Genomic DNA, 24569 nt, shown 5'->3' on the forward strand with positions numbered 1-24569 from the left:
TCTCCTCTGAGTAACTAAAGTCAAAATGGGGTTTTAAAATCGGTCAACAGGTTTGCATTTGTTTAGCAGATGCTTTTGTCTAAATCAAGGATCGGAGTGCAGCTTCAGCCCGTTCTGAGCTGCACGCTGCCGCCTGTGTTTCTTGACAACCTAGTTCACTGTGCTAGCTCTGGCTACCGGTGTAGCTTGGCCCACAGGAGGGAATGATTTACATGCTATTCCATATTTATCAGACACTAGGAGTAGTACACCATTTTGGTGTAATTGATTTCTTGAATTCAAGACAAAAGTCTAAATAAAATACCCATAAGATATCTGATGGTTAAAACTTCTATATTCCAGGCGATGCACAGTCCAGGCCATTCTTACCTGTATTTCTGGTTTGCTTTATGCCAGCTGGTCCCACGCAGGATCCCTGTGAAAATGCCCTTTGGACAGCGACCCATGGAACAGGGCTGTAGCGTTTAGTGAAGCTCAGTCCATGATAACAGGCAACTCGCAATAATGTGCTGCAAGTGAAAGATTTTTGCCATTCTCGTCATTAATTCTTAATATCTCCTGTATTTTTATGTCACTCTGGACAAAAACATCTGATAAATAAAAATAAATACTTCCTTGGTTTGAGGCCTGCCCTCCTTTGCAGTTTGGAGTTCGTTGTTCTTCTGAAGGTTCTTTTTATTCATGATGCTTTGCTTTGTGTGTAATGCTGAGTTTCAGTTGCTATTTAAGAGAAGTACATTGGTGTATGGCAACCAGAGGATTCTGTCATGGTTTCTTTCATCATTTTTTTGTTGAGGTTAGTACTATTCATATTATGTAATGTGTTCAGTTTCTTGGAACTAGGGGAGGATGACTGAACAGACTGTATCAAGCTGTCTTTTAAAAACATAAAAAACATAAACGGGTTTTTTTAAAGACTAAAACCCACCATACTACTACGCTGGGTACAAACCCTACGAGTACCTATATGGACTCCATTTCCAACAATGCCTGGCGGCGCACGTGGCCGCTTGCGTCACCGGAGGGACTGTTTCCTCTTTCTCGCTAGCAGGTACCGTCATTTTTGAGTCACCTCTCTCTTGCAGGTAAGAGTGATGCTTTGAAATAATACGTTTTAGCTCGTGTTCGCCTAGTTTAACCCGGGTATGGCGCCTCCGTACTGTTGAAATGCCTCGATTTCCGTTCCTTTCCCAGTCGTGCCGTGTACAGCCGCTCCAGCGCACATTTTTGTATACAGATATACAAAAGTACGGTTGAGGTTCGGAAAGGCGCCGAAAGACTGAAATTCAGGTACCGGCTGATACTTGCTTTAAGTGCAGCAGAAAAGTTTGACTGTAAAAATCATTTTAGTGGCAGGTTTGCCGTGAGCTTGTTGGTGTCGGTCCGTTTGTTGACTGCGCCTCCACACATATCCAAGCGGCCTTGGAGGAACCGTAATTGTTTTTTAAACGGTTTCCTTATATTTAACAAAGTAGTCAATAACCACACCGTACGTTTTGAACAGTAAGCTTGCTCTACAGGTATCTTTATGCTTTGTGCCCGCCCGTGACCCTCAGGTAAGCTGAAAAATGATTAATTAACAAGGTTGCCCACTCGCGCTTCTGACGTGACATTGATGCTTTCAGACTGTCACGATCGCGTAAGAAATCTTACGGCAAATCTGTATTATTCTATTATAAACCTAAAATTATCTACATTAAAAGCGTTGGGATGGTAAACAAACCCTACAGACTATGTACAAGACTATGTAATATAACTGTTACATGTATAATTGTTTTACTCTTAATGTGAGTATAACAGTAGCCTTGTACTTCTCCATTAAGAAATGTGGCATAAAACAACAACCCAATATCGTTGTTAAGGGGGATGTAATAAATACTGTTGATAATTTTAATATTCTGGGTGTAATTATTGATTCCAATTTAACTTTTAAAAAGCACATAAAGATCCAAATGTGTCAGAGCTAGTTTAGCTAATTTTAGGTATATTATACACCAATTATCACTTCCTGCCGCTAAATTGTTTTCAGATTCCATGATTTTTTCCTCACCTATCCTATTGCTCTACAAGCTGGGCACAGGCAGGTGTGACTTACAACCCTTAGGCATTCTCTATAAATGGGCTATAAAAATTCTGGATAAAAAAAAAAACAAGAAATTGCCATTATTGTACCATCATAACAAAATACAATTTATTGACTTTTGAAGGTGGGGGCGGCATGGTGCAGTGGTTAGCACTGTCGCCTCACACCTCTGGGACCCGGGTTCGAGTCTCCGCCTGGGTCACGTGTGTGGAGTTTGCATGTTCTCCCCATGTCGTCGTGGGGTTTCCTCCGGGTACTCCGGTTTCCCCACACAGTCTAAAAACATGCTGAGGCTAATTGGAGTTGCTAGATTGCCTGTAGGTTCCGTATGCTCCAGACCCCCCGCTACCCAGTAGGATAAGTGGTTTTGAAAATGGATGGATGGATGGTCTTTTGAAAGTTTTGTTTTGCTGATATGTGCTTTATGTATAAACTTGTTCATGATCTGGCACTGCCACCCCTCAAACAATGTATATCTTGCAGAGATAAATGAAGAGTGTCTGGGTCCTCTATGAGAGGTGACTGTTATGCTAGTTTCAGGAAAACCTCTTTTGGCCAGTCAGCTCACTCTATTAGTGTGGTTGAAAAACGGAATTCAATTCCAGTTCATATTAGAGACTTTCAGCCAGTTTAAAATATCTTTGAAGACATGGCTGAAGGCTAATCAAAGATGTGATCATTAACTCATTAATCATTTTTATATACGCTGTTATGTGTTGATAGTAGTGTTCTTGTCATATATGTGTTGATAGTAGTGTAGTGTCTTTGTGTATGCGTATTTATGTGTTATTGTTTATAATGTTAAGTGAGATGATCTTGTGGTTATTATATGTATCCGTTAGATGTTATGTTGTTTTAGAATGATGTTATTTTTTTCAGCCTCTTGCCCAGGGACCACAGATGTAAATTAGCTGTATAGCTAACTGTGGTGCAGGATTTTTTTCTGTACATGGCCCCTGTTAAATAAACTAATAAATTAAACTAACCATGCATGTGAATTGTCTCGACTTGAAAATCTCACTCCAGCCAACTGACCAAAGCTGGCAACCCAAAATTGATCACTTATTGACTGTAGTTGGCATAAGGTCCCCGTATCTGGCTCTACCTTATGTGTTTGGGTTTGACTGCAGGCTGTGACATGTGGCTGTGTCTGGTATGGTGCCGTCTGGAAATAACAGTGTAGTTTCTGAGCTCTGTCTTGGCTAGTGCTGGCCTGTATTGCCAAACCATTAAACCGTTTGCAGACATCGGAACTGACATGGACGCCCGTCTAACCCCCTGCACCCTGTTCCACCCCCCAGTCATGAATGTGCCCACCGAACCCCCCAGCTACACTGAAGCCACAGCTGGAGACAAGCCTCAGGGCCCTAGAGGTCTGGCGGGCACCGCTCAGGCTCCTCCCTGTGTGCCCCTCCACCCGAGCTGGGCGTACGTGCACCCCAGCCCCAGTGAGTAACCCTGCAATTCTGCTACCCTGCCTTTTCTTAGTGTTGCCCCCTGCCCACCCACTGTCGTTCACCTGGTGCTCTCTGCCTGGCTCTCGAACTCAGGGTGCTTTACATGCAGTCAGCATCCGCCCGGTCCTAATGCCCCTCCTCCCTTATGTAGGCCCGGGCTACTCTAACCCCTATGCCTCTGATGTGTCTTCACCGTACTCGGACCCCAGCGACAGCTGGGACGGGCTCAGCGGGAGCGGCTGGGAGGACAAAAGCATCCGGCGCATGTTTATCCGTAAGGTGGGAGTCTTTTAGCTAGGCTGGACTGGGCTCTGGAGCTGCAGGGCGGGTCCGTGAGCCACTAATGTGACCTGGTGACCTCCGCGCAGGTGTTTGCCATCCTGATGCTCCAGCTGATGGTAACCTTCGGCGTCGTGGCTCTCTTCACATTCTGGTAAGCAGGCCCCGAATTGAGAGACTTTACCAGATGCTGGTACCAGAAGTCAACCTTCGAGTTCATTGTAGGCCCCTATGGCACGGTCATTGGAGGCTGATTATCTTTGTCTGATAAGGGAGTGGAAATGATGCATGTCGGCTGACTCCTCTGCTCTCCCCTCCTCTGTTCTCTTCCGCCCTCCTCGCCCCTCCTGTCCTACGTTCTCTTCTCCACTCCTCCTTCCTTTGTCTCCCCACTTCTCTCGCAGCGAGCAGGTCAGGATGTTTGTGCAGTTCCACCGTGTGCTGTATCTGGCCTCTTAGTAAGTGGCTCCTATGCCCGGTGATGACACACACCTTCACCTTGTCAAGTCTGGGCACCGCAGGCAGTGTGTGTATCCAGATGTGGCCGGTGACCTCTGTGTCTCCCTCCGCAGCATCACCTTCATGGGGACGTACCTGGTGCTGGCGTGCAGCACGAGTGCTAGGTAAGGCCACACCCCTCCGTTACTAGGGCTGGCTGCATGCGCCGCCCGTGGGAACAGAGATGGGCGTGGAAATCAAGTATCAATTTTGGTCTTCAAATAAACTAGCTTTCATATGATGGATTTGGAGCTTGGTAAGCAGGCCGCTGATGGCACATTTCTGCTGATTTATTTATTCAACTTCCTTCCAGACGACGTCATCCCACCAACCTCATACTTCTGAGCATCTTTGTGAGTATCCTATGCGTGACTGATCCAGAGATGGCCCGCCATTGCTCTTGGTTACAGACCTGTAGAGCACACATTGACAGTTCAAATAGCGGCAGCCTCTGTGGCTTGTGGGCGGGGCTGCCTTGTCACATGACCTGGAGTGTGCATCTGCTCCCAATGGCGAGCAAGTCTGACAACATTAGGAGGAGGCTTCTCTCTGCGCACAGCTCGGCTCTGGTGAAGGTGGTGATGATCTTGTTGTTCTTTCTAGACCTTGGCGATGTCCTACATGGCAGGGATGCTGGCCAGGTACGGTGCCATGGACGTGCGAGGCTGTCATGGCGGAGTGTTTGCCGTGGACCCGCTCTGATGACTCTTCCCGCCCCTGTCTTGTCTCCATAGCTACCACAACACCCGGGTGGTGCTGCTCTGCGTTGGGATCTGTGCCTTGGTCTGCTTGGGGGTCACACTCTTCTGCTTCCAGACGAAGGTGTGCCAATCCCACGTGGCCCAGAAGAGGAGTTGTGGACCCTCGATGAGCGATTTGAGACTGACCACCTCTCCATCTCCTCGTCCCCCAGTTTGACTTCACTCTCTGCCACGGCTTGATCTTCTCCCTCATGATGGTGCTGATGATGACCGGGCTGCTGCTGGTCTTCACCGTGCCTTTCGGCTACGTAAGTGGTGATGGGCGGCTCTGACGCATGCAGGATGCGGCCACTGGGGGGCAGTGTGCTCGGGGAGCGGTGTAACGTGCGTTAGTTGTCTGAGGTGTGCTGGAAAGCTCCAGAGGGTCACCTAATTTGCATTGTCACCATCGCTGAGGTAAGTGTCATTAATATAAATGTATAGACACTGAATGCTAAGACTGCTATAATGGATTTAAAAATGATGTGTCGGTCTCTTTCCATCAGATTCCCTGGCTGCAGACAGCTTACGCAGGACTGGGGGCACTGGTCTTCACTCTGGTGAGCAGAAGCGGCTTTACAGTCTAGGGGCCCAACTCTAAATGTCACTTCAAGGCCCCTGCCTCCTTCATTTTAGTGACTGGAGAGTGGTGGCAAACATCGGTACTGCTGGTGAGCTTGTTTGTTTGGTCATTGTGTGGGGCCAGGCTGACCCCGCCCCGGTGCCTGTCCCCACTGCAGTTCCTGGCCTTCGACGTGCAGCTCCTGATGGGGAACCGGCGGTACTCCCTGAGCCCGGAGGAGCATGTGTTCGGCGCGCTCTGCCTCTACATGGACATCGTCTACATCTTCTTCTTCCTGTTGCAGCTGTTCGGGAGCCGTGAGTGAATGCCCATGGCACATACCTGCTAACACATGTGCCCCCCCCCCCCCTCCGAGACTCCCTGTGGCAGCGAGTCTTTGTGCTTTTATAGGATATTGACAAGCTTGGCCTGCCCCACCCCCCCACCTAGCTTCCCATGCTAGCTTTGAGTTGGGGTTTCATGCTCATCCAGGAGTGGCACTGATCTTTCAAACTGGTGCTATGTTAAACCATGGTGAGGAATCCTCTTACTCCCGAAGTTAGTCATTCCCCTGAGTCTATTTCTCACATTGTTAATAACAGGTCCTGCTTGTAGTTTATGGTGCTGAGCATCAAGTGTTGCATCATAAGTTTAGTTCTCTCTGGTTAACAGCTAACTTTTACTGTCACACTTACCTGCAGCGGCCTCAAGTATCTTCAGTAGTTTTCTAATTATTCTCATCCATGTATATAAGTGCCATTGCTTTTCTTTTTAAATGTGATTTGTCTTTCAAACACATGAATCATATTCGGAACCATGCTGAACTCTGGTTCCTTTTTAAATTGAGTATTCTTATCCGAGAGCGTCTGGCTCTCATTGTAATATCCAACACACAATCATTATATATTTCATAGTGAATGGTATGATGCTGTGATCACTCAACAGTGTTGCTGGTGTTTTTAAAAAATGCCCCATTATTTCTATGCTTTTGTGTTAATAGTGTAGGTGAAACCCTGTTATGAACTGCCATGTTTGATTGAAATTCTTTCGAAATACGTTCCAGAAGATGAAATCAGTTAAGTGCTATAAAGTGAATGTGCTTCCATGCACATTTAAGCGATGTTAAACTGTAAATGTTATTTTAAAGTCAGTATTAATGCTGTGTGTGTGTGTGTGTGTGTGTGTGTGTGTGTACCTGTGTGTGGGTTACATGCTAGCTGGACAGGAGGGACCATAGATAGACTTTGATGTAGATGTTTAATATGCTGGATGCACAAAAGGCACATTTTTGACATTTGTACATTTCCTTTCTGGAAAGCAAATGTAAATGTTTTACATTATACATGTACCTGGTATAGTACTTAAGACCCCCCCCCCCCCCAAAAAAAATGATTGATTGGTATGGTAATAGAAATTGGATGCATTTAAGGATAAACGGGGCGAATTTAATTCAAGCTGCAGCTGTGAGCACAATGTGATGGTCGTACCCGGATTTGCTATTACTCACCTCTCCTGTCATCGGCCCTCTGTGAAGCTGCCCACCCATGTTCGACACTTTCTGTAGCCCTGTGATGTGTGTGTGTGTGACTGTTTCTCCTAATGTCACCACACCTGCAAGGACCCTGCCCTGTTTTTCATGTATGGTGTGACGTGTCAGTGGACAGTGCGTGGCCCAGGGTGAAAGCAGAGCTCGTCGTAACAGCACAGCCACTGACGGTATTACTGCCAAAAGAAATCTATATTTTGTATCTTCGTATGTTCAAAAAAATAAAATCTTTTATTGTGAATATTGAGCGTTTTGTGCTTCATTAAAGAATGCGTGCTAGTGGAAAGCTAAGAGTTATTTGAAGTGTATAAATGCTTAGGGAAAATACCAAGGTCCGTTTTTGAGTTCAGTTGGCTGTGTCCGTTAGAGACAGACTATATGCACGCTGTATCAACAGAATTTGTAGGTGTGAACAGAGGAATCCCGCTCAAATGTAAGCCTAGAAAGCAGCTCATCTATTAAAACGTCTGATCCAAATAAATCAAAATTGCTACTCGGCTGTCTTTACATACCCAAATGAACGGACCTTAGTCACAACGCTCATACACGTGTGCATGAACGCGTGCAGGCTCGAGCCAGTAAACTGTAGGGGCGTGCCTCCATTGCTTGACGTCATCACGTACGCCTTGCCGGCTGGAGCGTCATGGCGGCTTGTATGGCGCAGCGAGCGTTTTCCGCTCTTCCCAGGTTCTTCCTGAAACGGAACCGATGTACTGTCTTGGGAGCTTCGGCTGGCCGGCTGCTGTCTTTTAGCGAAGCAACGTCCCGGTCTGGAGTGGCGAGGTCCGCTGCGAGCAGCGAACCGCTCCGGCTGCCCGGTACCGCTGAGAACTCCGGGGGCTCCGGGTCCCGACAACCTTCACTACTGTGGAGCGCTTTGGGTAAGGTGACCGGATCTTAATGACCGATGAGACTGCTGCCTGTCTTTAAATACAGAGACGGGGTTCGCAGCATGTTCCGTACTGATCCAAAAGGGGTTTGGGTCTAATGTATGTTATGTCAGAAGTGCCTGGCGATTGCACAGATCGGGTTTACTCAGAGGTCGTCTGCTCTCTCCTCCTTTTCTCTGCTTAAAAGCAGCTTTCTCGCTCTTCTCCAAGACTGACGATGTAGAAGATGAAGCTAAGAAGACAGAAGATGAGATCATTATGCTCTTGAAGCGCTCCAAGGTATGTCAGCCGGAACTGATGTGTGACCGGCGAGTCCTCCATCCCGGTTTAGAGTCAGTTGGCTGTTGCGTTTTGTTGGCCGATTGATGGATGAGCAGGCAGCATGTTCCCTGCGTTCTGCTCCCTGTCTGACACGCTGATTGTGTTGTGTGTCTCAGCTCAGCATCATCCAGGGGGAGTTCCAGGCAGCCAGCAGGACCCTGCACCAAGCCATCCGCCTGGCCCACCAGAGCCACAACACACAGGCTATCATCTACACCTACACAATGGTACTGTGTCATATAGCACTTTATTTTATATGGTCATACTCTATATTGTGTAATATCTGGGTATTGGATGCACTATAGTAAAATATGATGGTGATTTAAATACAGTCACCACAGCATGGCTTGTTTTTACCCCATTGCCTCATTCTGGATATTGTGGGTGAGGGACCAGGTATCAGTGATGTCGTCTTTCTCTCTCCAGATGGCGAACCTGGCTTTTGTGCAAGGTCAGCTGCCCGAGGTACATAGGTCGCCCCCCCCTCGGAGACGCATTATGAGCCATGGGCACTGAGGCAGAGCAGTGAGCTTGTGTTCCTCCTTCCCCCAGGCAGAGAAGCTTTTCAAAGCGGCCATGAGCTTCCTGCTGGCTGGGGGCACCCCGGAGGTGAGTGACATGGCCCATCTGTCCAGGGTCCATGTTGCCCCCTGCCATGCAACGTGTGACGCCCTATTCTCCCAATGTTCTTTTTGTGGGGGCAGGACGACAACGCTGTGGTCGAGATGAGTCTGAAGCTGGCCAGCATATATGGCTCACAGAACCGGTGAGTTTGGGCAGTGACCGGTTGTGCCTGCAGCCAGACGCTCATATTGTCAGCTGGCCTGTCTGTATGCATCGCCCCCTGCAGGCATGACTTGGCAGAGCATGGTTTCCAGTTCTGTGTGGAGTCCCTTGAGGCCAAGATTGACAAGCATAAAGAGCTTTCCTCAGACAATCTTACAGGTAATAACCTGACCACACCCCTCAGGTAGCTTTCGATATTGATTAATTGAAGATTATTAAATAGGGGGAAATGAGTGAGGTTGCTAAGAGTAGTGTTGGGCATTTCAGGTCCAGGAAGTACAAATCCAGACCAGGATTTTGTTTCTACTAACTAGTTGAGTGCAAAGAATCACAGAGTACTCAGCTGGTTGATAGAAACAAAATCTGGTCTGGATTTGTACTTGCTGGACCTGAAATGTCCAGCACTTGCAAAGATATTCACCTGTTATCTAGGCACTTACAGTGACTTTTCACACACTGTCTGAAATGCAGCCTCCAGTTTGGTTTGTCCTTGTGGGGAAGCTCCATCTCTTCCGCTTGCATGGTCTCTCATTGATGTTCTATCCGAATCGCTGCTCGGCCAAATGGCCTAATCAATCGTGTGATTAGGCTCTGGGTGCATGAGTGCACTGGTCTGCTGTGCCCCCCCCCCCCCACCGCAGATGAGGAGCGGAAGGATACGCTGCTGCTTCTGGGCTTGTGTCTGGACTCGCGGGCCCGGTACCTGACTGCCATGCGTCGGTTGGACCAGGCACGGAGTGATTACCAGCGTGCGCTCGAGATCTGCAGGCGAGAGCAAGGCGACACTCACCCACAGGTACGGGGCCCGCAGTCTGCAGGGGGCTCTGCTCCCTGTTCTGAGTCCTACCTATGTTAATAAACTGCACATGAAGGTGAATGTGTGCACACTTCAGTGGTCTTAGCGCGACTGTGTGTGCGTGTGATGTAGCACTGTGATGTTTAGCCTACATGCAATGCAGTGCAATGCAATTTTATTTATATAGCGCATTATCACAACATTACATGTGACTTCATAGTGATGAAAAGTAGGCTGAGCTAAATACTGATCAGATAATATAATGTTTATTTTTGATTTTATATGTTTGGTTTTTTTAACGAATATTTAAATATGAGTGTTCCACTGTAATTGTTTGGTTTTGATATCAATTGAGGTACTAAAACTGATATCAGTATCAAAGTCAAAATTTTGGTATTGATCCTCTAGTGCAGGGGTGTCAAACTCCAATCCAGGGGGGCCGGAACCCTGTGTAGCTCAGCTCTTTCCCTGTTCCACCACAAATGATTCAGCTTAAGAGCTGTGTGGTAATCGGCACAAGGTGGTGTAAGGAGTTGAATCAGGTGTGTTAACTGAAGGGAAACCCAAAATTGCGCAGGGCTCCGCCTCCCCCCTCCCCCAGGAGTGGAGTTGGACATTTCTGCTCTAGTGTGTGTGTGGGCATGGAGCAGGGTTTCCTCCTGCTCTACCCTCAGCTGTCAGTAGAGGGCACTGTGACACTGTGTGTTCCGCAGACCCTGGTGCTGATGAATGATCTGGCCACAGTGCTGGACATGCAGGGCCGCCACGAGGAGGCACTGGCCCAGGTGAAGAACGCCGTGGTGCTGGGCGAGGAGACGCGATTCCCTGAGCAGCACGTGCTGCTCGGAAACATGGCAGGCATCCTGCTACACCAGGGTGAGGCGCTGCAGTGAAAACATTTAGCATTTAACGAGTCAGCTGTGTTCCGTAATTCTGGCGATATCAAAAGCAGATGTATGTTTCTAAAACGGGTGGGGGACCAATCAAGTGAGAGGATTAAGTCCATAACCAATCATGTTCTCTTGCCAGGTCAGGTGAACGAGTCAGCGCGTCTCTACCAGGAAGCACTGGAGATGGCCAAGACGGCCGGTGACAACGAGGCGGTGGAGAACATTCAGGAAGGGCTGAAGGAGCTGGACAGCAAGCGGGATGGACAGGCGGGCCAGGCCTGAGAACCTGATGGAGATGGAGCCCCCCCTCCCCATTCAGATAATCAGGGGCTAAATGTAAGGGACATTGGGGGAGGTGGGGGGCACTGGGAGGAGGGCTTAAACCAGGCGGTGACAGACAGCCTGTAATAATTTTGCCCACCATGGATCTGCAGACCTTATCTATCAGATCACTGCCCTATTTATCAGTCGTGCATTTGCTGAATCAGATGTCAGGCTCGTCCCCGGGGGCTGGAGTCCTGTGCAATTTGGAGGACGGTCACTTGACTCGCAGTTAGACCACCACATGTAGTGGCTGAAACCGGCAACGCTGAAGAAAAGCGCCGTGACCCCCCCAGCTGGAGTCACCTGCCCCAGGACCGACTCGCTCATGTGAAGCAGCGCCACAGAGAAGGTGCGGTCATGAGTCCCGCCATCCCGAACGTGGGCCTTAACTGCGCTGTAAAGCCCTGCAATACAATCTCCCATGTTTATTAATAAATGTTGTTTGATTTGGTGCACATTGGAATACTAGAGAGGAGTTTCCATTTAATACCACGAAAGCAATTATGCTCCACTTCTGCGACCAGAGTTTTCCTCTCTTTGCAAACTGAGTGGGTCATTCAGACAGTGACCGTTTCCCTCATGTTACTTAGTCTGAGCTCGCTCATTAATCCAGCTAAGAGATGCTTTCAGCAAGATTATAATTCTGGTCTCAGAAGCAGTGGCCCAAACCCAGGCAGAAAACTGTCACATCCTTAGCTGAGTTTGGGGTTAATTTAGACCGACAGATTATAACAGGTATGTAATGTTTATGGTGAGACATGTGGATGTCACCTGACTTCCAGCCGTAAGTCCTGGATTCTGGTCACAGACGCAGTGACCTGGCCGCCCTTAAGATGGCAGAAGAGCAGCATGATGCCACTGACCTTGCATCCAGTAAAACATACATGCTTGCTTCTGACATATCTGCATTCCCAGAAGCCAAAGCAGCCAACTGCCCCCAGAAACCTATCCCTGTCTAATCTATACTGTTGTTGCTACTAAATACATTGGGAACACTATAATAATCAGAAATGAATGCTGCATTTAATAACTTTCTTTAATCCAAAGGTTACAGGGCATTCTGGGTAACTCCATGTGACATAAGGCTATATAATACATTTTAATTCACTGAATTTAACCTTCTATTGAAATTTGGTATTTACCCCAGGGATCAATAAAGTTTCTTATTTATTAAAAAAAACATCAGCCCCATTTAATAAGAAGGACCCAGACGTGGCCTTTAACGTTTCATTTGTTTGGATGAGCTCACTTATAGAACCAGCAGCACAAATCATCTCTCTGTTTGAAATCTTTATTGAATGAACAGGCCATTACCGGTGCTGTTAAACCTCAGGGGCTGCGTCATTGCCTGACATGGACACTGGGGGGCACTACAATGCCAGTTTGTGAGATTGCCGCACATTTTAATCAATATAGGTGGTACTCTGGGCACAGGATAAATTATATACTTATTATACCAGGTTAAATATTGTATTTAAACCTTTAAGATTATGTTTGTTAATCTGATTTCTCGGTTTAACACACTTATACATTGTACGAAACGCGGACCCATGCGCAGTCAACCGCTGCACGCGACTTCAGATAATAGTGATTTAAAAAATTCACGTAGTATCACGTCTAATTGTAGTAAGCAAGACAGATTATTTGTGCTACATCTGGCGCTATATACATTTAACATGCACCCGTTCAAGATGAGTATAATGTCAGACGTTCAAATTCAGCTGTTCTGGAATGCAGGGCTTGTCATAGGCAACACAGGCGGCCGCCCAGGGCGCCGACTTGCCAGACAATTTCACTTCTTCCTCGGACGGCGGCGATACTCGAACAGGACGCCACATCGGCTAGGCCCGATACTGCTGAAGCGTAACAAAGTCAGGAATGACGTGCAGGGCGCCTCATTTCACGGCTGTCCACTTTATCATAGTTGGAGCAGACAAGCACTATATTATAAATGTAATCTTTTGTTAAAGACAAATCTCAGCGGCTTGGGTGGGAGCTCTTTTGGGGTGACAAACCAAGCTGGATGGCAGCCTGAAGTCGGCTAGTATTCTCCCCGAATCGCCTCTTCATATGCTCCAGCATTTACAGCCCCTCCACACACTGACCCTGGAGAGGCAGCAGGGCGGCACCGCACAATGCACATCCCCCTATCAGCTAGGGAGCATGAGGATAAGTGCTCCGTGCCATAGTCAAGCTGCAGCCGTTGTTCCACAATGCACATACCCACCTTCGAGCTCGAGATCTTGGGCATACATGCCTCGCGCTATGGAGAGGGAGCAACCCGGCTCTGCACAATGCACACCCTCTTTCCTGCTCGGGAGCATGGGGATGAACGCCCCACGGCGTGGAGAAGTAGCAGCCTGGGGTTGCACAATGCACATCCCCGCCCAGAAGTGGGGAGCCTGAGAAGGACGTCGCAACACGTGGTTGTGGACGCGTACGTAGTTTTCCCCCGATCTGCCCTAGTGAGGGGCTTAGAACCCCAGTTTGAGACGGAGAGGGCGCTTCCAGGTAAGGCTTGGATCAGCATGGACCCGCCGCCCACCATCGGTCCGACCGGATCAGGCGAACAGACCGCTAAATAAGTTGAAGGCAAACCTCGCTGCCAGCCCCAAGTTGCTTTTTTACTGGAACGAGAGGGAGAGATGGCGGGTAATAATGCCTCGATGCGGAGCGAGCGGTCCGTTCCTCGCCAGAGCCCCTCTTGGTGGTCCAGACTGGAGCGCGGAACCGAGCCACCGATGCATTTTTAATATCTATATTAATTTTACGGTATAAATGGGTGTCGGCTGCTCGGTTCTGGATCTAAAGACCGACGCTCCACGGATACCGGTCGTACTCCTGCTCCCTTAGGATGGCGCCGCTGGTTAACCGGCTCCACGCCGGCTGTGCTTCACTGGCGACTTGTGCATACGACGTGTCGTTTGGTAGTTGGGCGGAAACGCCGAAACAAAGCGGCCGAGCAACGTGTCCGGGGGTCCTGCCGGTTGCTTGCTGCCGTTGCCGAACCGGCTCAGCGGACGAACAAAAGGCAGGTCGCCGCCGCCCCGGACGCGAGGATTCCCTTCGCTATCATTGGCCCCACATAAATGTGGGACGGTAGAGTTGTTAAAGACCATCTGATAAACGTGTTGTTAATAAGTGTAAAATAAAACCGAACAGTGTCTTTAAAGTGCAATTTGATTTTACCATGAGTATAAACGAGACTGGTGTTATGATGTCGCTGGGAGTGTTTACCTTTAAATGTTTTGCATTTTAATCGATTTTAATAACATTTGTACGGCTAAAGTCATGGCTGAAGATTCCTTTGGGTGTGTCTCTTCACTAGTCTCTTCACTAGTAACATTACCCAGACAGAATTCAGGCATTAGGTATCAATATTATTTTTTAAGCTTTTAAACTGTGGGGTAACAGGACATGGTAGACAAGCACGTTCTAATAGGACCCGAATTAAGAGATTATCTCCTTCTGCCAAAGATTTAGGTGACAGATGTGTTAAATTAACAGAATATTGTGCTGATTTTTTGTTGTAATGATAATCTGAGGACCGTTCCTCTTGTCTGGTTTTGTGAATGGCCTGAATGACGTCTGTCATTTTGGGAGGATATCCCCCTCCAGCTGAGCTGTGATTGGCTGCATTAGGCACCGATTGGTCAGACACAGAGGGCTCGTGGCTTAAAGGGTCACATGATTGCGTGGCGTCCTCATTTACAGATAGCTGTTAGGCTTTTGTGAGTCAGGGGGAGGGGGAGGGCAATATATATATATCCCTCACCTGTTAGGGAGAACTAGGTTTTGGCCTTCTGGAATAGACGTGACATCCCCCCTCTGGTCAGAAAGGTCCAGCCAGGTATGAGAGGACCATCTGTCAATGCAGGAGTCCATGCTGTGAGTCATGTCTGAGCTTGTAAACTATATGTATACAGTAATGCGCTACTTGTCGTGTCTGCAAAGGCAGCTGGGAAACCTATAATTGTACACCTCTCTTTGTTTACCATACAGGAGATTAATTGGTTTTATGTTCTTAGCTACCACACCACCTATGTCTGCCCATGCTTGATCACTCTGCTTGGGGCACATGCTTATTGCCTTTTTCTGTTGGTTCGGCTCCTGCCTTGGCTTCAGTACGTCCTGCACATCTCTTTTCCCAGGCTCCAGAAACATGCAGTTCCTGTTGAAACATGAACCGGTGAATGCATGTAACCGTGTGAGCGATGGCTGTTGTGCAGATTTCTGAGTGAATTCCTCTAGGTGGCGCAGTGTTGGTGGTTCCTCTGAGTTTGCAGTGCCTGGGGTATTTGACGGCAGTGACGGACAACCTGCAGTTTGATGTCACAAACTGCGATTCTCCCCGGGTCACATTTTCCACAAAGGGGTTTGACCTTCAGAAGAACGTTCTGTTGTGTTGACCTGCAGCCGGCTCCCTTCCTGTATGTGAGATCTCCTGAGATTGTGTCAGTGAAGACGTTTTTGTTCCACTGTCAGAGTACTCTTGTGTTATGGAAGTTACTCAGTTCAGTTATGCTGGGGTGGTGTTTGGTTCAGTGGGTCTGCTGCTGTGCCTGTAATTGGCTGGTTCAAATCCTGTGGTCAGCGGGTTGGTTTCACTATTTGTCCCTCGAGCAGAAACCCTTAACCAACCCTGCTTTCTCAGTCACGTTGGATAAGAATGTCGGGATAAATTAATGCAATGTAGAGGTTCTTTTGGTGTGCTGCTCCGGTTCCCCAAACCTGGGTCCATGGTTCTCGATGTTTAGTGGGTAGGATGTGAAAAATCCGGAGCAATCCCAGAATAGCGTGAGCACAGGGCCCGGAGGTAATTGTGAGGATTTACAAATTTGTTCAGTGTTGTTGATGCTTCAACCGCAACCCCACCTGCAGCAGATCCAGATACAAGCTTCACCCTGAGAGAGCATAACCCCCTAGCGTTGCTGGATTTCTCAAGAGGGCTGACTTGGTCTGCAGAGCTTGAGGATGCCTGGCCTGGCCTTGCCTTCACTGGTAAAGCACTAGTTGGATCTGCTGGCTCAGACTCCCCCTGTAGGCCAGGTCACCACATTACACCCTGTCCCTTGGATTAGAGGAGGTGGTGGTAGACACAGAAATGCAGGTACATGTCAGGCAGGACAGGTCATTTGTGACTGCTTCCTTCAGCCCTAGTCTGGTTTAGACTGGGTCATTCGCAGAAAAACAAGCACGCTTTAATTACTACTGGAAAAAATGCCGGGTTGTGGGCTCGCCGATTCGGTGGATTTTCGCCAGCCCGACAGGGCGGCTTGGCATTCCGAAGGGGATCAGGCGAGGCCTGACTCCTTTTACCTGTTTGTTTTTGCTGGTTTGAGTTCTGTCGCTCGGTGCCACAGTGCAAAGTGCTCTCCCCGCTTTTTAATTAGACCTGCAGTTGTTCAACCGTCGTGCCTTTTGTCCGCCCGGTGAAAGGAACGTTTACAGGGTCTCTCCGGGGTGAGAAAGGCTGCGCGCCGGGAGCTCTGTGTTTTGGCTGCTCTCCATGGGCCCTTGAAAGGGGTTATTAGGGATGGACAGCTGCCGGTGGACAGCTGCCCTGCGCTCTCCTGGCTGCTCACTTCGGTCGCCTCATTTTCCTCCAACTAACGCGACCTTTGTGCTCATTTTAGGTCCCGAGCTGTGGATGAAATGTGTTAAATTACAGAGCATCTGAACTTGACACATGCTGCAAGTTAGCACCATAGGTACACTGTAGTATCTTGACTGCGTTCTGTATCTCTGTGTGCTCTGGAAATCTGCCGCATTTACAGAAAATGATGCTTTTACGGTGAGATGAATTGGTCTGGTTGGAGCTATTTTGAATGTTGAGTTATTTAAAAACATTTATGCTGTGTGTCGCTTAATTTTAGGTAGAAATCTGGCTCAGTTCCTGATGCAGTTTGACTGTTTATGTTTCGGAATGCAAAGTGTACATTAAGCTGTGAAAATGCCCTCTCTTCAGCCTTTTGCTGATATTCACAATTCTCCCCTTTCTTACTCTTCTCCATAAGGAAGCCACTTGCAGATCTTGTTTCAGCATGGTAATGGTTTATTGAACAGCAAAGTAATATCATGTAGACATGTACTGGGTATTGAAAGGCAACTCAAATACGAATCAAGGGCAGTTCTCTAACCCATTTTATGCGCCGTGTGTAGGTGTAGTGGGGGTATAAGGGGTGACCTCCCGGGGTGTGAGGAGACAGGGAGGGGGGCTGGACAGGATGGGGACTTCCCTCAAGAGCAAATGGTAACTCAGTCACTTCTCTTCCAGTGACTTCCTTGTCACCCTAGTGATCCAAATGAAACCTCTATTCTATTTCTGACGATTCCATCCATTTTCCAAATGGGTCGTGGGGGGTCCGGAGCCTATCCCGGAAGCTATGGGCCTGAGGCAGGTAACAACCCAGGACGGGGAGGGCAACCCATCACAGGTCACACTCACATTCCTTTAGGCAATTTAGTAACTCCAACTTCCATTATCATGTCTGCGGACTGTGGGGGGGAAACCGGAGTACCCGGAGGAAACCCCAAGACGACATGGGGAGAACATGCAAACTCCAGTAACCCAGGCGGAGATTCGAACCCAGGTCCCAGAGGTGTGAGGCAACAGTGCTAACCACTGGGCCACCATGCCGCCCTCTATGACTGTTCCATTATCAGAATTTGCTGTTTGTGTTCAGATTACCACCCAACCAAGAACATTAGGGCATCCTTTGCACTTCCCCTTACCTTTCTGAATGTTTATGGCTTTTCCCTCACGGTCTAACAGAACCTTGCATGCAGCCATGGACTTATAACGGGTGCAGGAATGGGAACATCTTTCTGTTTTCGGGGCAGCTGGCTTTCAGGACCCACCCCCACCAAACCAGTGCCAGGACGGTGTCGGCTGGGATGGCCCACAGCAGTCTGTGCCGATCAGACTCTAAGGATAGTTTGCCTCTCAGCCACAAGTACAGTCATTCTTATCGAATTGAGCTTTAGGAATGATCTCGCTAGCAGCAGTTCTTTGTCAGTGTGCGTGAAAAGTAAGAAGTTCCTCCTCTCTACAGGCCTACGTGAGTTCTGTGTTTGCTCTGTATTCATTGTATCATGTTTCCTTCTAATAGCCCTTAATAATTTGTTGCGATTGTAACATGACTTTCCCAAAACACCGTTCACAGCAGGTGCCCCTGTGCGCCCTGTGGGGTGGCGAGCAGCAGGGCGCGGGAGTGTCTGAGCCTGTGAAACGTTCATCCTGTCCTGGCAGTCGTGTTTGTCTCCTGCTTCTTCCCAGGAATTGCCCCTTAATTATCCCGTGTGTGGCACGGAGTCTGACTGGGAGCCTGGTCCTGCACGCTCTCGCTTCTCGGACGGGCTTCCCAGCGAGTCGCCGGGTTTCTCTGTCGCCCTGTGTGGGCGACCTCTTGTTTTCGGGCTTAACATGTTCAGCAAAAGCGACGGTGCGTCCCTGCTTGAGGAACATGTCCAGGTGGGCTTAACCATCATTTACATCTGGAAGGTTCTCACGGGGGGGAGGGAGAGAGTCCTTAGCTCTCAGCCCTCCCTGCTGCCTCACGTCCTAAGAGGATGTTACTGACTGAATGGTCACCTCATCTCATGAAGGAGACGACAGCCTGTTTAACTCACGCTAAACTGAGCTGAGGATGTCAGTCTTCAGCTGGATTTAAAAGGGAGTCATTTCCCTCATTTAGACCTTTTTTTTGTTCTTTTCTCTTTTTTGTTCTTTTCCCTCCTAATCTGTCCCTCCTCTTCGGCCAGCTCAGCCACCGCAATATTTTACATGTGCTGAAAATGAAATAAATTAAAATAAAAGAAATCGATGAACATGAGGACTCTGTACAGAGTTTATGAAGCCCCTCATGGTAAAGCAAACATGTTTGGCACAGATTCTGCTTGACAAAGGCAAAAAGAAAAAGCGAGTCATTTCCGAGACAGTAGAGATGTCAGATTTCTCATGCTCGTTTTTGTCCAAGCAGTATGTTTCTCTCAGCAGTATCAGTAAAGGTTGACTGCCAACAGGGTGCTCCTTCAGCGTTCAGTCTTATAGCCGCAGTACTGGCTATAGCTGCCACCCCCCACCTGCATTTGTAGAAATGATGCATGGGATTTGTGTCTGGGCCTTCATGTCCATGTTTAGGATGGTTGATGCAGTGGGGTTTCAGTCTGTGTGCTTTTTATAGGGGGGGAGGTCGCACATTGCCATGGTCAGTGGCAAGACAGTACTGGGATGAGGAAAGGAGCCGCAGAAGCTGGTCCTACAGTAGGTGCTTCTCTGCCTTGGTGCATGCTGGGATTGAGGTGGACTGAGCTCCATACCGAAAACCTTCATCTCTGCTCTTAATCTTCTGCTTATGTTATTATGGGATTAGAAGCTTGGGACGTGTGACTGCTCATGTACAGTGGTTTGCATTCAGCACCCGCCCTATGGGACTTAATGTGTCGCTCATATTCATCGCACGTTGCTTTTGATCAACGTCGTAACTTGCAGGTGGAAAAAATAATCTTGGTTCACCAATCGATCCGCCCCAACAGCCGACACACCAAGGCTTAGTGCTTTTGTGGATGAGTTTTTCGAAGATTGTAAAGGATACCTGTGTGAGCCTTTGTGGTTGGCAGGCCACCGGAGGACACGAGGACTCTGGTGAGCAGGATGCTTATGGGCACAGCAGTAAAGAGACACTTCTGTGTAGTGAAATGCAATCAGGTCAAAGCTCAGATTGCCCACTTGTTGTCAGGTTGAGTTCAGCGTGTTGTTGGCGTGCAGTTAGTTCCTCTTCAGCTGTCTGCTGTTAAGGAGACTCACGCCAAAGATTCTGGTCTTTTGAGAAAAAGCCTCAACCGTATGAATGTACCAGGTATCCGGGTGTGAAATTTGAGGCTTTCCGGCAAAAGGATTCATTTTATTTTGTGTAATGTGCATCGATGGTTGATGGTCGGGCTGATTTCAGAGTCGCTACTTCCTCTGTTAAAAAGCTCCTGGTTCAGGAGGGAGGTAAAAGTGAGCATGAAGAGATCTTGGTACTAATGGGGCCACTCATGGGTCTTTGTAAATCCGCATGCCTGTTTGGTGCAGAGCTCTCAGCTAGTATTGACCTATACAGCTACATGCCACTCGTACAGCCAGTTTCTGCTCTATTTTACAGGCCGAAATTTCAGTGTCAAACCAAAAGCTGAAGCCCTTTTGGTGATCTCGGCAAACGCTTCATGGCCGGCGACACGTCTGGCCCAGAACCAGGTTCTCCGTTTTGCTGCACCAGCAGACCCAACAGGAAGGTGTGGAAAAAGCAAAGTGCTGCTGTAAGGGGGTTTTGGGGGCCTTTGTAGCCAGGTTGACGAGTGGCCGGATGTCAATGGGGAGCTGCTCTTCCCAGCAGGACAATAGGAGGAAAAGAACTTTGGTTAGTGACAAGTGTCATTTCCAGAAGGGACCGAAGGGCTGAATTGCCGATTTCTCTTACTGTGAACTATGTGCAGTGGGTTTGTGATCCTCTGATTGACTTGTGTGTTCACCTTGTATACATGTGTCTGTCATGGATAGCAAGACAGGATGAGTGACAACTACCCAACCTACGGCCATTTTTGATTCTGCCGACGTTCTGCTGTCGGCGAGGTTTTGCTGCCTCTGCCACTGCAGACAGACCCCAGGTAGGGGCTGACGGTCCGTCAGCTTTCTGATCTCCTGCTGTGGCTGATTTGCCGGCTTTGATTTGGCTTCTGCTTTCAGATATCTGCTGGAGCGAGGCTGTGGCTTTGATTCTGAGCCTGCTGGGGTGGGGTGGGGGGGGTTCATATCTGGCCCCCGGCGAGTAGTGATTATGCAGTGCCACACTGTATAGATGAGGTGCTGCCCCCATGTGGCTAACGGAGAGTGTGACCAACTGCAGTCAGTAAATATTCACCTAAGTCACTCGTCTGATGTTACTCTTACTGCCCGAGTGGATCGACAGCTTACAGAGAATTTTGGGACACAGCATGTGGCTCTTTCCGGAGGTCATTCCTGCAGCCGGAGAGTATAATCTGCCACATATCCTGTGGTACTGGACAATGACACCCGGACCCTGCTCACGAGTGCCACCTTTGGTGTAGGATGAGGACCTGCACCTCCGATGCTCTGTATGTACGGTATGTGGGCTTTGCCGTTTCAGTGCTGTAACTGTCTATTCCCAGACGAAACTCGCAAGAGCTTTGAAGTTCAGGGCTTAAAGGTCATGCATTTTCCCAGCGGAGTGCAGTAATCCGCTCGAATGGGGCCCCAGGGGGGCCAATAAGCCTTAATTACATTTGAACTGCCACCACCCACGAAAAGCTGCAGGTGAGCGGTAAAGAAAAGAAAAAATAAACAAGAAAATGCGTAACTATCAGAAGGTTTGGATGGTTCGCTTGATTTCGGCAGCCAACTCAGGTTTTTGTAGGGATGTTCTGGACTGTTGAGATCAGGCAGTTCTGGTTTCTGAGGAAGCAGGAGAGACCGAGGACTGAAGTAGCTGCATTGTGTATTTTTTTTATTGCTTTTCCCCCCGATGCTCTGGTGGCTGTAAGGTCTTGATCTTTTGGCTGTGAGTCTCTTGCTGTCTTTATCACACTGTATCTGTCTTGTGGTCTCCCTCTGTGGTCTCCCTCTGTGGTCTCCCTCTGTGGTCTCCCTCTGGACACATGGGTGCTGGGGTGACACTCAGACCTCTCTCTCCATGGTCCTGCCAGCTGGGCTTTATAAGCTGAAACCCGCTCGGAGTGATTCGGCCCGGTACTGAAGCTCTGCCTGTCATTTCCATGACCCGATACTCAAAGCGCTGCACTGGGAGAGACAGCTGGGCCACTTTTGCTCCCCCTCCCCAAAGCTGTACTGGGGGGCCATGCGAGTTGAGGTGTGCGTACAACTGGGAATGTGACAGGCGCTCGGAAGAAGAGAGGGAAGAGGAGAGGCACATGGGACTTGGACTAAACGCGTACAAGCACGCTACTCCTTCCAGAAAGGTGCTAATCCAGGTCGGGTGAGTCTGGATGGGAAAACAGACCAGGGGTTTCTAATCCTCTCCTCAAGGACTGGCAGCCGGCGCATAAATGTACGGCAACTGGCAGGCGTTTCGTTCAGGGAGCCCGCCAAATCTCACCTGCGGGTCAGGAGTCACCCAGCCTGACTTGCTGCTTCTCACACCGTACCAGGGTCCGACCGCAACAGGCTTCAGAGTGGCTCTCGATGGTCGGGCACCGGCTGTGGCAGTGCGGTTTAAGTGTGCGGCAGAAAGAAAAAAAACAGGGCCCAGTGTGAGAGAGTGAGCCGTGGCGAAGGGTTAAGGCAGCTTATCATTACATCATTATACCATGTGATCGCTGGGGCACTGAGCTTCCCAGCGCCCTGACTCACGCGCACACAGGGAGCATTCGGGCGGTCCCGGGCCACGCTGTGGGACACGGGGGTCACATGGTGCACCTGTGGAATTCGACCGCGGGGCCAAGCTGCTCTTATACCACTGTCTTTGGCCACTCCCCTCCACCTTGGGTTGTGGATTTTTTTTTTTTCTCCAAAAAAAGCTAAACCCAAAGCTGCCCCCTCCCTAATCCCCCACTCCTTCCCCAGCCCTTTTATATGTGCCAGTCCCGTCCGCCGAGCACTCACTCCTCTAGCGCCGTTCTCTCCCGTCACCGCATTGAGCTGCAGGGCTACGGAGGACCAAGTTCTGTGGCTGCCTCGCGATTTCGCGCATTTTTTTCACGCGCTGAAGGTGACCGCAGCGGTGCTGGTATGAATGCCGCGTCCTCTGTCTCCTGGTCTCGTCTTACCGGGCTGTCATTTCAACACCCTCCTTTGTCTTTGCAGGCTTTCACTCTGCGTGTTTTCCCAGATCAGTCAGATGCTGTTTGGTAATCCTCTGATATTAAAAACTTGGGCTTTTTTTTTTTCTCTTCCATAAAGATTGTGTCGTTAAGGAATGTACAAAATGCATGTGCAGAGTTTAGGATCGCTGAGTCTTTTGTCTTTTTTACGCAATGGTATTTGGACAGGTGTGTAACCTTCGGAAGAAAATGCTTAATTGCCTTGTGCCACTTTGACATTTGACCGTATCGCGAATGAAGTGTTTGAGTTAAAGCTTTGTCTATATTGTGCTGGTTGGATCAGATGGCGCATCGAAGCTCCACGCCCGTGGTCTCTGCGGTCCATGGTTTTGGCCCGCCAGCGGGTGGCGTACTCGGCTCTCCCTCAGTGGCCTCGGCATGGGTGCAGCCTCCTGTCCGTGTGAATGACTCTGTGCTGTGGTCGTGTGGCGGCTCCTCCGTTCGGAGACCCTGCAGCACGTCGGTCTGCACCATCAAGACTTGACACTGTTTTGGTTTCTGGCAGCTAGAGGTTTTTTTTTTTCCAGTGAGGGTTCAGCAACAGTTTTGCGAACTGAGGAATGCATGAGTGTGTGTCACATGTTTGTTTATATATATATATATATATATATATATATATATATATCTTTTTTTACGTTCTTTGTGTTTTATTTCTTTATACTCGTGTTGTAACAGTCTTGGTCCCAGACAGACCAGCATTTCACTGCACACTATACACTGTATGTCTGTACATGTGACAACTACATTTGATTTGATTTTGGTTTGATATAGATATATATTTTGGTATTCAGAAATGATTGCATTACCAAAATATGCATTTGGTGAAGGCCGCAAAACATTATGAAATATAATTCGACAGTTAGGATGCGATAGAACTGATGGTGTTTCGATCAAGGCACCTCAGATCTTTTCAAACTGTAGTTAGATCCCACTGCCATTCCGTTACCGTTGCCGCAGAACTAACGTGGCTCATTTTTCAGAGTAACACGCGGTAACGGCGGTAATCGGGTCGAGACTGTGGCCCGTGACCTTTTGCATGCTTGCTGCATAACTTCATGGTTTCTTCTGAATCGGGTCTTGGATCCGGTCCGGTGCATTTTCACGTCTTGGGGGTGAAGGTAGCGGGGTCGTCAGATCGCACAAGCTTTCTGGATCCACAAACTCGCGCCCCCCCCCCCCCCCCTTTGCCTTACACACTCGCTGTAATTGTAGTTTCTATTAAAAGGCTCCTTTAAATGTGTCTTCATGTGTTATTTGCCGGGAAGGTCTGCCATCGCGCTGAGATGAATGCGTGTTGACGACAGCTCTGGGGGAAACCGGTCGGTGTTTTCCCTGAGCTCTGGCTAAGCAGGGTTATAATCACAGGGAAACATGAAAAGAGCTGAAGACCGAAATAAAACGGCCGGCAGCAGCGGTGCTGCGCTGCAGATGGAGGCCAATGTCAGGGTCACAAGGCGTGGAGGTTAATGTAACTGCAGATGCAGGCGTTTCTCTGGCGCTGCGTGTGGGACGTACTCCGGGTTTCTCTTCGGCCTCGTCCTGCTTCCTATCTTTGG

The 24569-nt window shown here is 48.8% G+C and overlaps 3 protein-coding genes across 8 annotated transcripts in view; all 3 read left to right on the plus strand.

Annotated features, from left to right (window-relative positions):
• The first annotated feature begins 994 nt into the window (after nucleotides 1-994).
• On the plus strand, nucleotides 995-7406 carry faim2a (Fas apoptotic inhibitory molecule 2a). 2 transcript variants are annotated; one of them, XM_049010407.1, is made up of 12 exons: nucleotides 995-1085; nucleotides 3385-3531; nucleotides 3692-3819; nucleotides 3909-3973; nucleotides 4224-4277; nucleotides 4392-4442; nucleotides 4631-4670; nucleotides 4921-4958; nucleotides 5052-5139; nucleotides 5231-5326; nucleotides 5564-5617; nucleotides 5798-7406. In XM_049010407.1, the coding sequence occupies exons 2-12, from the start codon at nucleotides 3387-3389 to the stop codon at nucleotides 5942-5944; spliced, it is 906 nt and encodes a 301-aa protein (XP_048866364.1). In that variant the 5' UTR covers nucleotides 995-1085; nucleotides 3385-3386; the 3' UTR covers nucleotides 5945-7406. The 2 variants fall into 2 exon arrangements, with proteins under 2 accessions (XP_048866364.1, XP_048866363.1); XM_049010406.1 differs by lacking the exon at nucleotides 995-1085 and adding an exon at nucleotides 1096-1290.
• A 358-nt stretch (nucleotides 7407-7764) lies between these two features.
• ttc19 (tetratricopeptide repeat domain 19) lies at nucleotides 7765-11635 on the plus strand. Of its 2 annotated transcripts, none has more exons than XM_049010403.1 (10): nucleotides 7765-8046; nucleotides 8243-8334; nucleotides 8493-8603; nucleotides 8803-8841; nucleotides 8929-8985; nucleotides 9081-9142; nucleotides 9227-9321; nucleotides 9804-9958; nucleotides 10672-10834; nucleotides 10988-11635. In XM_049010403.1, exons 1-10 carry the CDS (start codon nucleotides 7809-7811, stop codon nucleotides 11128-11130), a joined length of 1155 nt encoding a protein of 384 aa, XP_048866360.1. In that variant the 5' UTR covers nucleotides 7765-7808; the 3' UTR covers nucleotides 11131-11635. The 2 variants fall into 2 exon arrangements, with proteins under 2 accessions (XP_048866360.1, XP_048866362.1); XM_049010405.1 differs by having other exon boundaries at nucleotides 7767-8046; nucleotides 8246-8334.
• Nucleotides 11636-13422: 1787 nt separating this feature from the next.
• slc4a2a (solute carrier family 4 member 2a) overlaps nucleotides 13423-24569 on the plus strand; it is a 40971-nt gene continuing 29824 nt past the window's right edge. Inside the window, exon 1 of one of the 4 annotated variants that reach the window (XM_049010399.1) lies at nucleotides 13423-13683. The gene's annotated coding sequence lies outside the window, so the exon portion shown is untranslated. Of the gene's footprint in view, nucleotides 13684-22758; nucleotides 22920-24569 lie in introns of those variants that run through there. The other 3 variants (XM_049010398.1, XM_049010402.1, XM_049010400.1) reach the window with 3 other exon arrangements.

The sequence above is a fragment of the Brienomyrus brachyistius genome, chromosome 4 (genome assembly GCF_023856365.1).
Source record: "Brienomyrus brachyistius isolate T26 chromosome 4, BBRACH_0.4, whole genome shotgun sequence".
NCBI classification, from domain to species: domain Eukaryota; kingdom Metazoa; phylum Chordata; class Actinopteri; order Osteoglossiformes; family Mormyridae; genus Brienomyrus; species Brienomyrus brachyistius.

What these genes read in the sequence shown, in the direction of transcription:
- faim2a (XM_049010407.1), top strand. Translation starts at nt 3,387, where the DNA reads ATGAATGTGCCCACCGAACCCCCCAGCTACACTGAAGCCACAGCTGGA. An exon ending in GTGGCTCTCTTCACATTCTG is followed by an intron (nt 3,974 to 4,223) that starts GTAAGCAGGCCC and finishes CTTCTCTCGCAG; the next exon opens with CGAGCAGGTCAGGATGTTTG. An exon ending in TCTTCTGCTTCCAGACGAAG is followed by an intron (nt 5,140 to 5,230) that starts GTGTGCCAATCC and finishes CTCGTCCCCCAG; the next exon opens with TTTGACTTCACTCTCTGCCA.
- ttc19 (XM_049010403.1), top strand. Translation starts at nt 7,809, where the DNA reads ATGGCGGCTTGTATGGCGCAGCGAGCGTTTTCCGCTCTTCCCAGGTTC. An exon ending in TTCCTCAGACAATCTTACAG is followed by an intron (nt 9,322 to 9,803) that starts GTAATAACCTGA and finishes CCCCCACCGCAG; the next exon opens with ATGAGGAGCGGAAGGATACG. An exon ending in AGGCATCCTGCTACACCAGG is followed by an intron (nt 10,835 to 10,987) that starts GTGAGGCGCTGC and finishes TTCTCTTGCCAG; the next exon opens with GTCAGGTGAACGAGTCAGCG.